Here is a 14,860-nt window from a genome sequence, read left to right as displayed (position 1 = left end):
GAACTGAGCTGTGATTTTCACAGATGCCTGTTTAGGCTTCTGGTTTGTCTCTGGAAGCTGAATCACAGTCTGGCGTTTTTCCCAGATGGAGACTTTGTGAGTAGGAAGGGCTGCATAATCTGGAGAAAAGATCTGCAGTAACAGAGATTGTCTGGGATTTTAGCCAACAGGACATTGGTGATTTAAAACAATAAAACAAAGTGATGTGTTGGTGAGGCTACACATAGTTACAGTAGACGAGACACAGTGTAGATCCTATACAGGGACAACAGAATCGGAGCCATTGCAGGTCTGTGATAATAATGATGCTAATTTGGATAATAGATGTCTTGAACTGCATTATAATGAAGTAATTATAGATAAGGGAGAATGAGAGTGTCATAAACCATGAAGCTCAAGGTTAAGTGGTTTATAGAATGGAACCCTATTTTATTATTTTACTTCCTTTCTCCTGCACAGTGCAAGCTGGATGTTATTTGTAATATGTTATTTGAATGTTATTTGTGCAAAACATGTTTCTTTCATAGCTAAGGAAGGGAGTTTTGGGTAAACATTTACAGTATCATAGAAAATATGTACACACTTTATGTTTATATATATATATATATATATATATAATTACACACACACGGTCCCTGATGTCAGTAAAAAAAAATATTAATTTTATATTTATAATTGAATGTTGTCCAAAGGGAAATATATATTTGCTAAATGATTGCTTGAAAGTTTAATGACATTTCTTTATTTTTAATTTCTCTTAAGCTTTTGTAAAATACATATAAAAACCGAGCTGCCTGATTTGTTTATCTGTCTGGATAGACAGCTCCCCCCTGCCCCCAGATGAATAGCTTCTTCAAGACCAGTTCTGCTTCTGAATTATCTCTAGAATCATACTGCAATTTTTCTGACTTCTCTTCCCAATTGTAAATACGAAATTAGGGTGTACTGTGTTGCTTGTAATGAATTTGTGTTGATGAAGTACAAGGTTAAGGGGACGGTTATCTGAAATTTTGCACCAAAACACAAAAATCATACAGGACTATATTTTCACTGCATTTCCTCCATTCTTGAATTGCCTCCTGGTGGTAATGGTTAAAAAATGAAACCCCTTGAATGCTTAAGAGAACTTAACAGGCGTTACACCTCTTTCAACAAATAGGAGTTAAAGACTGGAGTAATGCTTTGAAAATATGGCCCATAGTGACTTCCTTGTCCAGACAGACTTGTGTGCCACTGAAACAGCTTGGTCATTTAGTCGGTTTAGTCACGTCTGAATTATGACCCGATTGGGCAAACCCAGGCTTTGTGTACCATTAGTCTCCTTTGAACTCATTAGTTAGCATTGTAGTCCCACAGCTCAACCATTATCCTGCTGTACTGCCTGTGTGCAGTTTTTGGCAGCACTTGGCTGTATATTTTACATTCCTTTTTTTCTAGGATTTTGTCTCTGTGTACTGTAATGGTGAGTTGCTATGTTGCATGCATTTGTGCTTCTGTTTTAGCTTATCAAAACTAGATTCAATTGTATTCGTGTATAGGTGCGGGCTTATTTTAGGCATGCTTTGTGTAAATGTGATTTGACTAGTCTGTTACTAATAGAGAATGTGTTTGTGGTTAGTTGTACTCCACTTATGCAGCTGAATGTTATGCTCTATTTCCTCAGTACCAGGAAAGGGATGAACCTGAGTCCTTATCTGTCGTTCTGCAGCACCCAATTTCTTGCTATCAGTAAACAAACATGGTCGAGTGAACTGGACATGGAAGGGAGAATACATTGAACAGTTAAACGTGCTACCCAGTGAATTTCTTTCGCAAGCCAAAGTCTCGATTGCTGCAGTTGTAGGCTCTGGTCAATTAGAGCAGTTCATTAAAAACAAAATAGTTGTGGTTTCCCCAGCAGCATCGCAGTTCAGTCACTGTGCTATATTAAGAGGATCCTGAAAGACAGCCTTTATTAATGTGACTCAGACTTTTAGAACAAGCTTTGATAGTTTTATAAACACACAAATCTCAATAATAATGCACTGCACATGTTAAAGTTGATTTGCCTTCCAAATGTTTCTTGAGCAATGTGCTCTCTGCCCCTGGAGTCACATTCATTTGTCATAAGTGGTTATTCCAAAACCCAGAATAAATTCGATTCAGAAAGCAATTGAATCCAACAGACATTTAAAAAAATAATTATGTACATAATGTAGGAGTTAGACCTTTAGACCAAGTTAGGAACCACATTGGCATTTTTGGAAATTAGTTTGCAAAGGCAAAGACTAACCTTGTCTGAATGCTCTAAATAAACACACAGGCATGATCTTGTCCTGACCTGGGTACTGTGTCTATTTTAGGACATCCTCAGACCTCACCCCTCCTCGACTTGATCCTCACCCTTCCTCGACTAAATCGTCAGACCTCTTCAAGCCATACTATCTCCTCCCCTTTGTTACGTTTATACTGGAATAGCTGGACAGAAATTTAACAGTAAAAATAACCGTCAACTGTACAAAATGATTACTTTTTTAAGGGACACTTTCACAGAATGTATGTTTTAAAGAAAAGATGTTCCACTGCGGGCAAATTGCCAGTGTCATACAATTGTAAGTTGCCCACAATTCACCCACAGCTGAAAATACAACCATCTTTAAATATTTAAACGCTCTTTTTAAAACTGTATTGTACATCCATTGCAGGTTTTAAACACCTAATACACCTGTTATCATGTATAGATCTGTTTTGGGCATTATCCTTGAACAATAATTTATTACAGAACAATTGAATGAAACATTTCTAGTGGAATGCTGAAGTTTAAAAATAATTGGGAGGTTTCAATGTAATGCCTCACTTGCATGTTTTATTGTGCTATAACATCTCTAGTGACATATTAAATTGTGCAGTTTATAGGGAAATAATAGATCACCGTGTATTCCAAATACAATAAAAAAAAATATATATATAAAATAACGTTTGTTCCGGTAAACCTCTTTATGCAACAGTTTGTTTTTGCTACATTGTAGTGGTGGCCATAAACAGACAGTATCCTGGGTGATGATCTTGGTATTGCTGACTGATGCCAGCAACTCTCGGCATGCATTCTGCACGCTCCCTGCAGTGTCTGCCTTCACAGTATCCTGGACTATATCCTGGGTGATGATCTTGATATTGCTGACTGATGCCAGCAGCTCTCAGCATGCACACTGCATGCTCCCTGCAGTGTCTGCCTTCACAGCCTTGCTTACATCGTTCAACCCAAAGCCATTTAAAGGTAGTTCTCCATTCCAGACTCTGTTCCTGTCCCACGTTTGCATGTGTGGCTGCTGAGAAAGTGCCTAATAGTGCCAGCTGTAATAAGGATGCCTGTCCGTTGTGAACTGAGCAGAGTCTTATTTACGAGAGCCGTTCAGCCAACAGTTTCAAGACCTGTGTTGTCTGGCCACTTGTTGACAGTTCATATGAGGGGGGTTCTTTGAGACGTGGACGCCTGTCCGCTACCACTGAGACTTTTGCCTACATTATTCTTTTTGATCCTAGCTTCCCAGGCGTCTGTTTTCCTTAGGCCTGAAGGAAGAGACTTTTTTTAGTCAATAGACATAAGTGCTTTGAAAGTAATTTTTGGTACTAGGGAAGTGCATGCAGGAAACTGTAATGGTCTGGAATTTATTCTGGGTTGCGTAGCAAGAACATTGGTCCAAGAAAGGAAAAAGTACCAAAAACTGGGAGGGGGTTATTCTGAGCTAGGAAGATTACATCAAACACTCAGTATTATGAATTGTATTCTGAAATTAAATTTACAAAACTAAATAAAATAAAATTACATTACTTGCTGACTAAAATGTATGACCCAATGTTCTGGTATTTTTATTTTAGAACTAGCTAGACATTTATTATTATTATTATTATTATTATTATTATTATTATTACTTAAATGAAAAACAAAATGCAATAGACAATGTGCATTAATGTGCTTACTGAATCAATCTAGCAATTATTTAATTTCATACAACCAACATGAACTTTGAATTCTGTTGCACCCAGAATATTGAATAGTATGTGTTTTTTTATATATATATTTTTTTATTTTGTATCTAAATAAGTTTATAAATTTGAATTCCACTTAAATGTTTCTCCTTATTTATATATGATTTTGTCTATTTTGCTGAACACTCCTGCTGCCAAATAAAAATAAGAACAAAAATCTTCAAATGATTTAGTTGCATTTAAAATCCTACAGTCACTTACTGTTTAGCTCAAGGTCCCCAGCTTGGGCTGTCGTGGTTCAATTCCTCACTGTCTGATGTATTCTGGTCTTTTACTGTTGCAGTTTCTGTTAATGAGGGTTATATTTTAAGGAACACTTCAATGTTGAATTGAAAATCTCTCTTCCGAGAACAAAAAACAGACTTGACTGGTTCAGACAGCCTGACTTATGCTATCTGAAAAGCAGCTTCACAATTTAAATTATTATTATTATTTTTTTTTAAGTATATGTAATCACGGAGAAATGTGCGTGAGAATAGTAGAAATTTGTATTTTTTGTTTCCTGAATCCCGCTTGTAAACAAACTGTCTGTGCCAACTTAATGAAAAAATAAACTCTGACCTATGGCCTGCCTAGAGATCCACTTTCCAGTCCGTTACCCAGTGTCTACAGCTGAACGATGCACTATTTGTACAGACAAAACAATATCTAAAAGCAGCTGCTTCTGTGGGTGTTTCTTGAAGAGGCTTATGACCAGGTAAGTGGAACTAAAACAAACAAAAAAAAAACGAAACAAAGTCTTACACAAGCACAAAAATACCATTTCAGCAGCTGTTTCAAATGTAAACTGCTCCATGTGTTCTAGAGTTATTTAATGGGAGTAGCATGTGATGTAGTGTAACTTTTAGCTCACAGAGCGAACTCTCAGCCATGCAGACACATATGAGAATTGATAATACTGCACCACTAAGACAAACAATATACAAAATAAATGTTGGTTTGCTGTAATGTTTCTAAAGTTGGGTAGGTATGTAGATAGCATGAAATATAATGCAGGGTTAGAAACTCGCGCTCGGTACTGGGTGAGTCCTGAAAAGGAAAGTCAGTTTTCTAACGGGGTGTAGCAATGGTAAATAAGCGTTCACAAATAATGCTTAGAAAACTGTCACTCGGAATTGAAACCTCTCTTCATCTCCCCTGCAGTGCCAACCCCACTTAATGACGTTTTACGTTTGTGTTTTCCCTTTGAGCAGGATGGAAAGTTTATTGTTTCAATTTACTGAAATGTGTTGCATCTTTTTGAAGTGTAGTAATTTTACAAAAATTAGGCCTTGCTGAAGCGGTTTTTCCCACTGCTAAAAATTTTTTTTTAGAAATAGCCACCTAGCTAACAATTTCATCCCGTCATCCCAAAGGGCTACAGTGAAACATACTGTCTTTTAAATTGGGACTTTTCTGAAGACCGTATGTGTACGTGAGTACATTAATTATTGTGGATAGTAATTCATAGCCAGCCAGCATTTTTGTAAATAGCAACACATGTAATGTACAATAAAATAAACATTTTACTTGTGTCATCGGTGTCAATTTCAGGCAGAGCCTCATGGTCGGCAAGGTGACACAGCTGAGAGAATGTTTTCCTCTGTCACCCCGTCTGGTGCTGTCTGTGTCAGCTTCTCAGACAACAGTAAAGTTAGTCGTTCAGTAACGAGCTGCAAACAGGTGATTGATCGATCTGGATGAGCGGTTACTAAGATGCTTTGTTAAAAAATCTGAATTTTATGAGAGTGTTTGTTTATTTTTTAGGAAATTTTTAGGAACCCCAACTTTTGTTGTTGATCCAACTTAGGCACTTCACGTAAAGACTAGTAAGTTTACATCAGGGCTACCAAGTTTCAAAAGATACTAGTCCTTTGGACTAGTAGCACAGTATTGTTAGTTTCTAACCCTGTAATGTTTTCTGTTTTGAGTCTCTCTATAGAAAACTCTACTGGGAGAAATTGCCTGTGCAGGTTGTTTTATTGATTGTAATTGGGTAGCACATCAAGACAACATCTATATGTTACAAAGGCTTGATTGGTGTCACGCTTGTCTTCCAGTTCCTAGGCTGTAATCACTGAGTTTTCTTCTGTCAGAAAAACATAATATCTTCCAAACAGGACCTTGCAATCACTGAAGGCAGAGCCTCAAGTCTGTTTTTCATACGTTTCTCATGGATGTATACAGATATTGTAATATGCTTTTGTTGTGCTGCTGGAATGTACTGCTATAGAACACTACCTCCCACACAGTATCCCAGTGCAATAACCACAATGCCACCCACAGAACCCCAGTACCTTGTTCACTTCAGTTCAGCGGTCTCTAAAGTATATCTAATTATGAAGGACGGCTCTTTCTGCAAGACCCTTTTCCCTGAGTCTGTGACTGATAACTCTGCTGAGAACGATGACAGACGAGATGGGGGTCGTGGCATCTGGAATTGACAGTGGCAGGACCAAATTTACATTGTTTAGATCCAGAGAAAGCAGCATTTCAGCTACAAACTGGAATAAGTTAGACGCAAATGTTGTCATGTTAATGTTCCATATTCTACCTCTTTCAACTACTGTACCACAGAGAGCTGTTGCATCCGTCTGAGGAAACCAACAGGAGGTGTTGGCAAGTCACCCATCTCACTGTATCTTCAAGTGACTTCAGTCCTTGGCTCTAAAAAGCAATGTACTTGCCATGTGTCCAGCACTTCGGCAGGCGCATTTGTTTGTTGATTTTAGTAAATTGGTAAGCATGAATTTAGACTTTGTTTTTTTTCCCCCTTTGTTCACTGATGTCTTGCCTTATTCTCCGGCAGAATGTGACAGCTGTTAATCTGTAGGTGCCATCAAGAAAATAGTATGTTATGTCACGTTAAGGAGCTAAATTATTGAAACTGCAAGATGCCTCCATGGGCCTCTACCAATCCAGTATTGGGTTGGGAGTCCTAAAACAATGGGCAGTGAATGTAGTTTGTTGTATTTCTGAGTGTATATTTGTTGTATTTGGGTGTTTAAAAATTAAGCATTAGCTCTGGTCTTCACATAATTAATGTGTTGGAACATTACATAAAAAGTAATAATTGAAGTCCTCCTCACACCAAAGTGCTTTTAAGCAGACACTTTGCAGAACAAATAACCCCTCTGCAGTGTTCTACTTTTGTGCATTCATTTATTACAATTTGCAACTGCAGAATTCCAGTTAGTCTTCTGCCTGGGCTTCTCAGCCAAATGCAGTGCTGGAAAAATACCTTTTTTTTTTTTTTTTTATTAGTGGCAGGCAAAAACATCTTCTGCAAAGCTTGCGTTGCATATAAATCATGAATTTGCAGGCACTTTCCATATGGCACTGTTAAAATAGTCAGATTGTGATTTTGTGTTCAAATGCACCCTGGAGAGAATTTTCCAAACAAAACTGTTTTCCGAAAGTGTTTCAAAGAAGGGCTGATGAGAAGTCTGATATGTAAACCTCTATATATGGCCACAGATAAGCTCATTGTGTGCATGTTCACAATTGCACAATTCAGAATGCCGCTGCAGGATATGTGCTTATATATGCAACACTTTGTTTTCTTTTTATACTAGTTTCAACCTTTAGAAAAGAAAAATCACATGGGTGCCAGATTACATAGTCAGATTTACATTGATTTTAGACAGACTCATGCCAGGTTCCAAATTGTAGACGGTATTGCACCATTCATTTCAATACAGAATTGGTCAGGACCAACAAATCATGCCAAAATTATACAGAACCACAGTATGTGGAGGGGCTGGATTAGATCGGGTTTACTCGGATCTAAATTAACTAGCTGGATTCCTTCTAGCAAGCTCAGCAACTGCTTAGCAACACAGTGTAATTGGGAACTGTACGATTTGGTCGCTCATTCTGTCGACTTTTTAGATTTGATTGGAATGCACGACAGGTTAAAAAATCTATTCACTCTATAGAAATGAAAATGAGTTATGTAATGCTTGAACTCTCCACACTTGTTGTACAAAAGTGTTATCGCGAGAAAGATGAAACAAAAAGGGGATTTGATTGTAACTCATGTTAGTATGTGGACATCAGCTCATACAGGTGATTGTACACCTTTAAGTCTGAATGACTGGAAAAGCACCAATGGGCTAAATCATTCCTAAAACAGTGGCCTGTTAGTTAATTTGTACATTGAACCTTTTAAAATATTAACCGGAAAGGAGGTCTGTTTGTGGGAAGGTCACAGTTTCAGTCAAGATGTGGTGCCAGTTTATCTAAAGTTGGCTTTAATCTATAAAGGCTGAACTGCTGTACTTGGAATGTACCTTCAACAAACACTTCATTCATCCAGCTGTTTATTTTTTAAAGATCTACATGGGAAGGCTGTTGACTAGATTGACAAAGGTATCTACTGTAGGGCACTGTATTAAATCTAACCAAGTTGGTAGGAATTGAAAGTCAATCTTGTAGCTGTTTTTAAGGCACTGATTGGCACTTTTGCAAGCAGCATCTCGGACTAAAACTGAACTACACTCGAGCCCTCTGTAATGCAGATCTGTCCAGGGCAAGATAGTTCTTATTAGGTCTGTGCTGTATCTGCTCAATGGCAAAAACAAAGACTTTCTTTGGCATCTTTTTAAGTATTTTTATTTGCTGCGTACTTCTTGGATGCCTTTGCTATATATTTGAAACAATTTTACTTTCATTTTCCAGATTGAACTGGAACATGGCATTTTCTCAAATTGGCAGAGGTAACTCACTGTTGTATAAAATGTAATGACTTCATGGAAAATTATCTATGTATGTTCCAGAGGAAGGTTTCATTTCTAGCAACTGGGAGGCCATTGGATTCTGGGAAGGAACTCTATATGTAGGCGCTGGGAGTTAAATGGGGGGTGCAGTAAGTGTCTGGCTTCTCCCTGGACAGGTCTGCATTTTCTATGTATACATCCTACCCAACAAACCTTTTTCCAGCAGTAAAAATACAGGAGTGTGTGCTGATTAATCTTCACGTGGTTGAACTGAAGGGGCTTGGTGAGATTCTGACCAGATCTTGGGTTGACAATTGCTTTTCCTTGCATTTTGATGTCTTCAGAAGCCCATTTATCCATTGTGTTTTTTAGTGTTCTCAAGTAGTTTTTCCCAGTCATTCCTTTTCAAAACGTTGGCAAATGTCAGCCTACCTAGAATATACTAAACTCTAAAGACATCCTGATGATCTCCTCTCAGCCATCTAATTTCAATTCAGTTGCAATTATCCCTCTGGTAAGCCTAGAATATAAAAACTCATCACTTTAAAATAGCCTTAGAATCAAATCATAAGGACCAAGTCTTCATGTTAGCAATAATACCCCATGGTTCAGGACCCTATCTATTAAAGCAGGTAGTGCCCTCTGTGAATACAGTTTGCCTCCTCTATGTGTAAAGGGGGACCTGTCCGTGTATATGTGTGTGTGTACTGTTGTACATATATGCGTGTTACACTTACATGTGTATAATATATATATATATATATATATATATATATATATATATATATATATATATATATATATATATATATATATATATATATATATATATTTTTTTTTTTTTTTTTTTTTTTTTTTTTTTTTTTTTTTTTTACATGTATGATGAGGGTTGTATAGCATTGACATATGTGTTATCTAAAGTATAGTCCCAGAATTCTGTGCTTGGGCCAGGCTTCCTTGCGGGCAGTGCTGACATTGTTATCCCCGTTGTTCTCGTTAGTAATGAAATGGCTCTCCATATGACGACAAGACATTGCAGCCAGATGGGATTGTTCTGTCTCTCTCTCTGAAACGAGAGGCCATTCTGAAATAGACTGACAGCTGAGGCTCTGATCTCTCTCTCTCTCTGTCTCTGTCTCTCTCTCTTTCTCTCTCTCTCTCTCTCAGCAGATGTTGGAAGTGTGATTTTAATAGTCGGTGTTGGAAGATCACCATTTACAATCAAGGTTTTGAACTTTGTCTACAGAATACTGTTGAGACTTGAATGTTACTTCCGTTCTTTGTTTTGTTCTTTCTGTTTTTCTTGGGATTTTTTTATGCCCCTGAATAACTTGGAGAGGTCCTTCAAACTCATTCCTGTTAACAACAGCTGATGTAGGGCTGTATCTGTTGTAAAAAACATCGTTATCCCAAGGGCCTTTTGTGACGTATTTTGTTTTTGTTGGAATAATTTTAATTTCAGTTGAAATCAGTGTCTTAATTTGATCAGAGTGGAACAGTGTTCTCTTCATAGACAAAATAATAATTACACAAACGCAGGTGCTTTTTTATAAAATGTAATGAAATTAGATTACACACATTTACTTGTATATAATTGAGGAAACAAATGAAAAAAAACTCTCCTGTTTATAGATTGGGAGAAATAAGCAGTCCACCTTCTTGATATTCCGTTGTGTGTGTGTGTGTGTGTTTTTGGAAGAACCAAAAACAGACCTTGATGAAATTTGGCTTACCTGTAGAGATTGATATGAACTAGGGAATCCAACTTGGCCTCCCTTTAAATTCATATTGCTAGAAAATTCCATTGCAGTTAAAATAGGCCAAGTTAACCCCAACTGTTACTTGGTCATTGTTTTTGTTCTATTATAAGTGTAATGTTCTGATAGTACTAGCACGCCATCATACTCTACTTGCTCTTTGAACTGGTCTCTAGAGTTGATAGTTCCAAGAAGATTGTGCTGGAAAAGGCATGCTCTGTGCCCTTTAAGTGGTACAAATCACATGATCTGTTCTGTCCCAATTAACTTCACCCCCTGCTGCTATTGCAGTGTCAAAAAATTATGATGAATACATCTTCAGGCATTAGTGCACTCAGACTTTAATCTGATTTAATACCTTTCTGTGTGGCAAGTTAGATTTTTATTAAATTGAATTACATTGTAAGAGTCATCCTTCCCTAAGATAATGATGTTGTTCAATTCAGAGGTAGGCAGACAAGTAGGGATAAATTCACCGTTCATAGTTCACCCCAAAGCATGCTCAATTAGATTGAAATTCAGGGATTTTGGTGGCCATGGTGGATTCCTGAAGTTTCTGTCATGTTCCTCAAACCATTCTGGTGCAGTGGATAGGTACATTATCATCTTGAAAGTAGATATTCAGAATTGTTGGGTGCACCTGATATGCTACTATGCTTAAGTAAACTACAGCATTTGTTCAGCTTTCCAGAGTAATCTAGGGACCCAGGGTAAATGTGGAGAACATTCCCCAAACCGGGTCGATGCCAAATCCAATCATGTAAACGCATCCTAATGAAGTGGCCAGGCAATGTATCTCCAATAGCATGATAGTATTGGAAGCGTTGCTGTAAAGGCTTTGCAGTAATGTGTCATCAGTTACCCCTTCCCTCTTAACTACAGTGTGTTCAGGATAGACTACGGTTTCAAAACGATCAATTTCCAGCTCTTAGGGAATGAGTAATGTTTAACCAAAGAGCAGTATCAGTTACCCAACAAATGGAGAGATAATTAGATATTTAAGTTTAATTCAAACAAATTGGCAGAAAATTGATTTATAATCGGGTAATACACTGAAGGCTGATATATGTAAAAATACTAAATACCATTGACAGAAATGTGTTTAAAGGCTGGTTTAATGTATCAATATTACAGTAATACAGGGTGGTCTGGACATCACAGTGTGCCCTTTTATATTGGATTACCACAGCATTGTGCAAATGGCTTGAGTTTTCTATGAAGTTTGGCTCAGAGTATTCTCTTATGTGTACTGCCTGCTGGTATGGATTAGTCTTTTTGACTGAAATAGAAGAAGAATGAGGACAGCTGTGGGTAATAAATCTCTGAGGGTGGATTTAATTTGCTGTATGCATCTTGAAGGTAGGGAGAGTGCATGGGGATTAGTGGTGAGATTTGGGGTCAAATTGCGTTAAAGATTTAGAACATCCTGCCTTTTTTTCCCAGAATGCTGTCTTGACTGATTTTATCACAAGCTTACCATGGAGGCTAGGGCGCTGTAGGTTTATGCACAAGTCTTTCAGCACTGAGGGCTTGGATTCAAGCTGGAATTAGGATCTATTTATTTATTTATTTATTTTTATTTTATTTCTCACTGCTATGATGAGGGCCTTGTTGAAAAGCAGTCTATAAGAACATCAGAATTGCTATGGATGACATGGAAACATTCCAGAACACTTTCTAAAGTGGGCCATTCTACTGGAAAACACTTACAATTGAAAGTAGTTTTTGAAGTCCAGTAGGCCACTTTGCATTGCTGCTGTGCCTAAATGTTTTTCAAGAACGTAATCTGTCAAAATATTGTGGCCTCCTTATAAACAAGCAGCTAAGTTTCCTGCCTGTTCTCTTCTCCAGGTGATGTGGTGGATGTCTACCAGCGGGAGTTCTTGGCACTGAGGGACCGGCTCCACACTGCTGAGCGGGAGAACCTGAAGCGATCCAAGGAGCTCAACCTGGTCCTGGATGAGATCAAGAGGGCCATTGCTGAGAAGCAGGCACTGAGGGACATCAACCACACCTGGAGCAGCCTGTCAGGTATTCTACTGTGCTGGGGTGTGCTACTGTTCTGTTGCAACAGCAGCAAGCAACTTACTGGAGATGCCTATCTTTGGGAATGTGGAAAATTGTGCAAGTCCTGTGTGCATTTTCATTCAGATTACCACTTCTCCAATTGTGTTTACGTTTTATTTATTTTTATTTATTTTTATTTATTTTTTAATCAAAAGTTATTGGGAAAATCTAGGAATACAAATTTGAACCTACATATTCATCTTTATGCACATGCGTTAGGCATTTTTTCATCATATTGAAACCCCTAGTTTTGTATTACAGTGGTGAATGTTACTCACATATTGTTTTGGGGGTTGTCTGTTAGTCATTATTGTTACTTGGGGAACCATTTGTTCAGGGGTTTGGATACCTTGTTTTGTACTGATAAGAGATATTGGCGCTCACGTTTTCACTAGCCTCTGCTTTCTTCTAGATGAAACCAAGCTGAAACTGTGGAACGTCACCAATAAGAATGTGCTTCAGCTGCCCACCATCTTCCACCACCTCCCCCACCTGCTGGCAAAGGAGAACAGCCTGCAGCCGGCCGTGCACGTGGGCCAGGGGAGGACAGGAGGTGAGGGGAGAGAGGACCAGGTCCTTCTGTAGGGATGTGAGATGTACCCAGTTATGAGGATAATTAAGGCACTATGTCACAAATGTTTTTTTAAATATAATCTTTACATATTTAAGAAGGTTGTTGACTCACCAGCCGGCGTTGTAAATAGAACTTCTTTTTAGTAGTGTTTTTTTATTGTAAACAAAGGATAAAAATGGCATCTCAGATCGTTTTATTGTTTAGCTAGTGGAGACTGTGAATGACTGGGCTGGTTGGTTGTGTGTTGGCAGTGTCGATAGTGATGGGAATCCCCAGTGTGAAGAGGGAGGTCCACTCCTACCTCACAGACACCCTCAACTCGCTGATGTCGGAGCTCACTGTCACCGAGAAAGAGGACTGTGTCATTGTGGTGTTTATTGCTGAGGTGAGCTGCTCAAATACAGAGGACATGCATACACTTGCTGTACAGGACAGGACAGCCACCAGCTCGGTGTCATCATTTGACTACAGAAACCAACAAACCAAATAGGCATGAGTGAAAAATGGAAGAATGAGTTCTGCAGCCACACTTCATTCATTTGTAACTTAAACGTGACACCCCCCACAGTTGTTATGCCTTTCTTTATCTGTTTCAATCATTTTTGTGTGTTCTAGTGTGTTCGTTTAGTGTGTTCAACTGTACTAGTGTATATAACAGTGTTTACCCTTTTAATGTGGTCAGTCAGTGTAAAAGCAACTCTGTGTTAGAAACAGCACCTTCTCAAATGTTGCCAATTTTTTGCTACACCTCTGCTTACTACTGACTTTAACAAATGTAATTATTCAAAAAGATGAAAAGATATGTCAAATGATGATTCTGCAATTTGAGAGTGAGAGCATATCGCAGCCCAGGAATCCTACTGTCTAAATCTTAAACATTTTAGTTTGGAAAATATCAGCTCTGAAAGAAAAGTTTTTCTTTTACCGACAGATTCCAGAGCTGAGAAACAACAACGGGCTTTAAGGAATCGTTAGTCGGCTTTGCTAATGTCTTTCTAACAGACTGATTTTAATAGAATTGTCTGCTTTTTATCTGGCAGGTGATTCATGTGAAATGGGGTAGCCTTACATAAATATGACTTCTAATTTGTTTTTAATCATTATCTTGCTAAAGATAGGCGTTCTTCCTTGAAGCACTTTGTTTGAAAATGGCTTACTTTAATTTGTAACAGACTGACTGACTTGGCTGGAAATTTGAAATAATTGCGTATTTAATAGTCTGAGACACTCAGGAATAGAGCAGAATTATCAGACAAGAAGCTTCACTTTATTTGTTTATTATCGATTTTCAGTCCCCCTCAACTGTAATCACAGGACACACGCTTTAGGCAGAATGTGTCACCTGTGTACATCACCCGAAACTACACACGGTGACAGGATACAAAGAAAATGGCGTCGGTCAAAATTCAGGAAAAATACTCAAGCAATGTCAACTTGAATGACTGGAAAGCTTATCATAGGGACAGCCTAAAAGTTGAAGACTGATCACGCAGACTGTGCAGCCACCTTGTTGCAGTCACACGAGAACCTTCTCTACTGACCTCAGGAAGATCAGTATCTTATTTTCTGCTTTAGGCTCCTCTAGTACAATAGTAACAGAATCTGAAAAGTACTATTAATGTTGTTAAAACTGTATGCTCGGGATCTCAAAGAGCATGCACTGACCCCTTTGTACCCCACGGGTGTCAATGTGGACTTCACAAACTGTAACAGAACCCAACTCAAGCAACATCTCA

The 14,860-nt window shown here is 38.2% G+C and overlaps 1 protein-coding gene across 1 annotated transcript in view; it reads left to right on the top strand.

Moving 5' to 3' along the window:
* LOC121324457 (alpha-1,3-mannosyl-glycoprotein 4-beta-N-acetylglucosaminyltransferase B-like) overlaps nt 1-14,860 on the top strand; it is a 63,257-nt gene that overhangs the window by 18,362 nt on the left and 30,035 nt on the right. The window contains exons 2-4 of the mRNA XM_041266358.1: nt 12,335-12,514; nt 12,963-13,103; nt 13,376-13,509. Coding sequence (XP_041122292.1) covers nt 12,335-12,514; nt 12,963-13,103; nt 13,376-13,509 — 455 coding nt within the window. The remainder of the gene's footprint in view (nt 1-12,334; nt 12,515-12,962; nt 13,104-13,375; nt 13,510-14,860) is intronic.

The sequence above is a fragment of the Polyodon spathula genome, chromosome 12 (genome assembly GCF_017654505.1).
Source record: "Polyodon spathula isolate WHYD16114869_AA chromosome 12, ASM1765450v1, whole genome shotgun sequence".
NCBI lineage: Eukaryota > Metazoa > Chordata > Actinopteri > Acipenseriformes > Polyodontidae > Polyodon > Polyodon spathula.
Note: the sequence above shows the minus strand (reverse complement) of the source record. Positions and strands in the feature narration are given on the sequence as shown.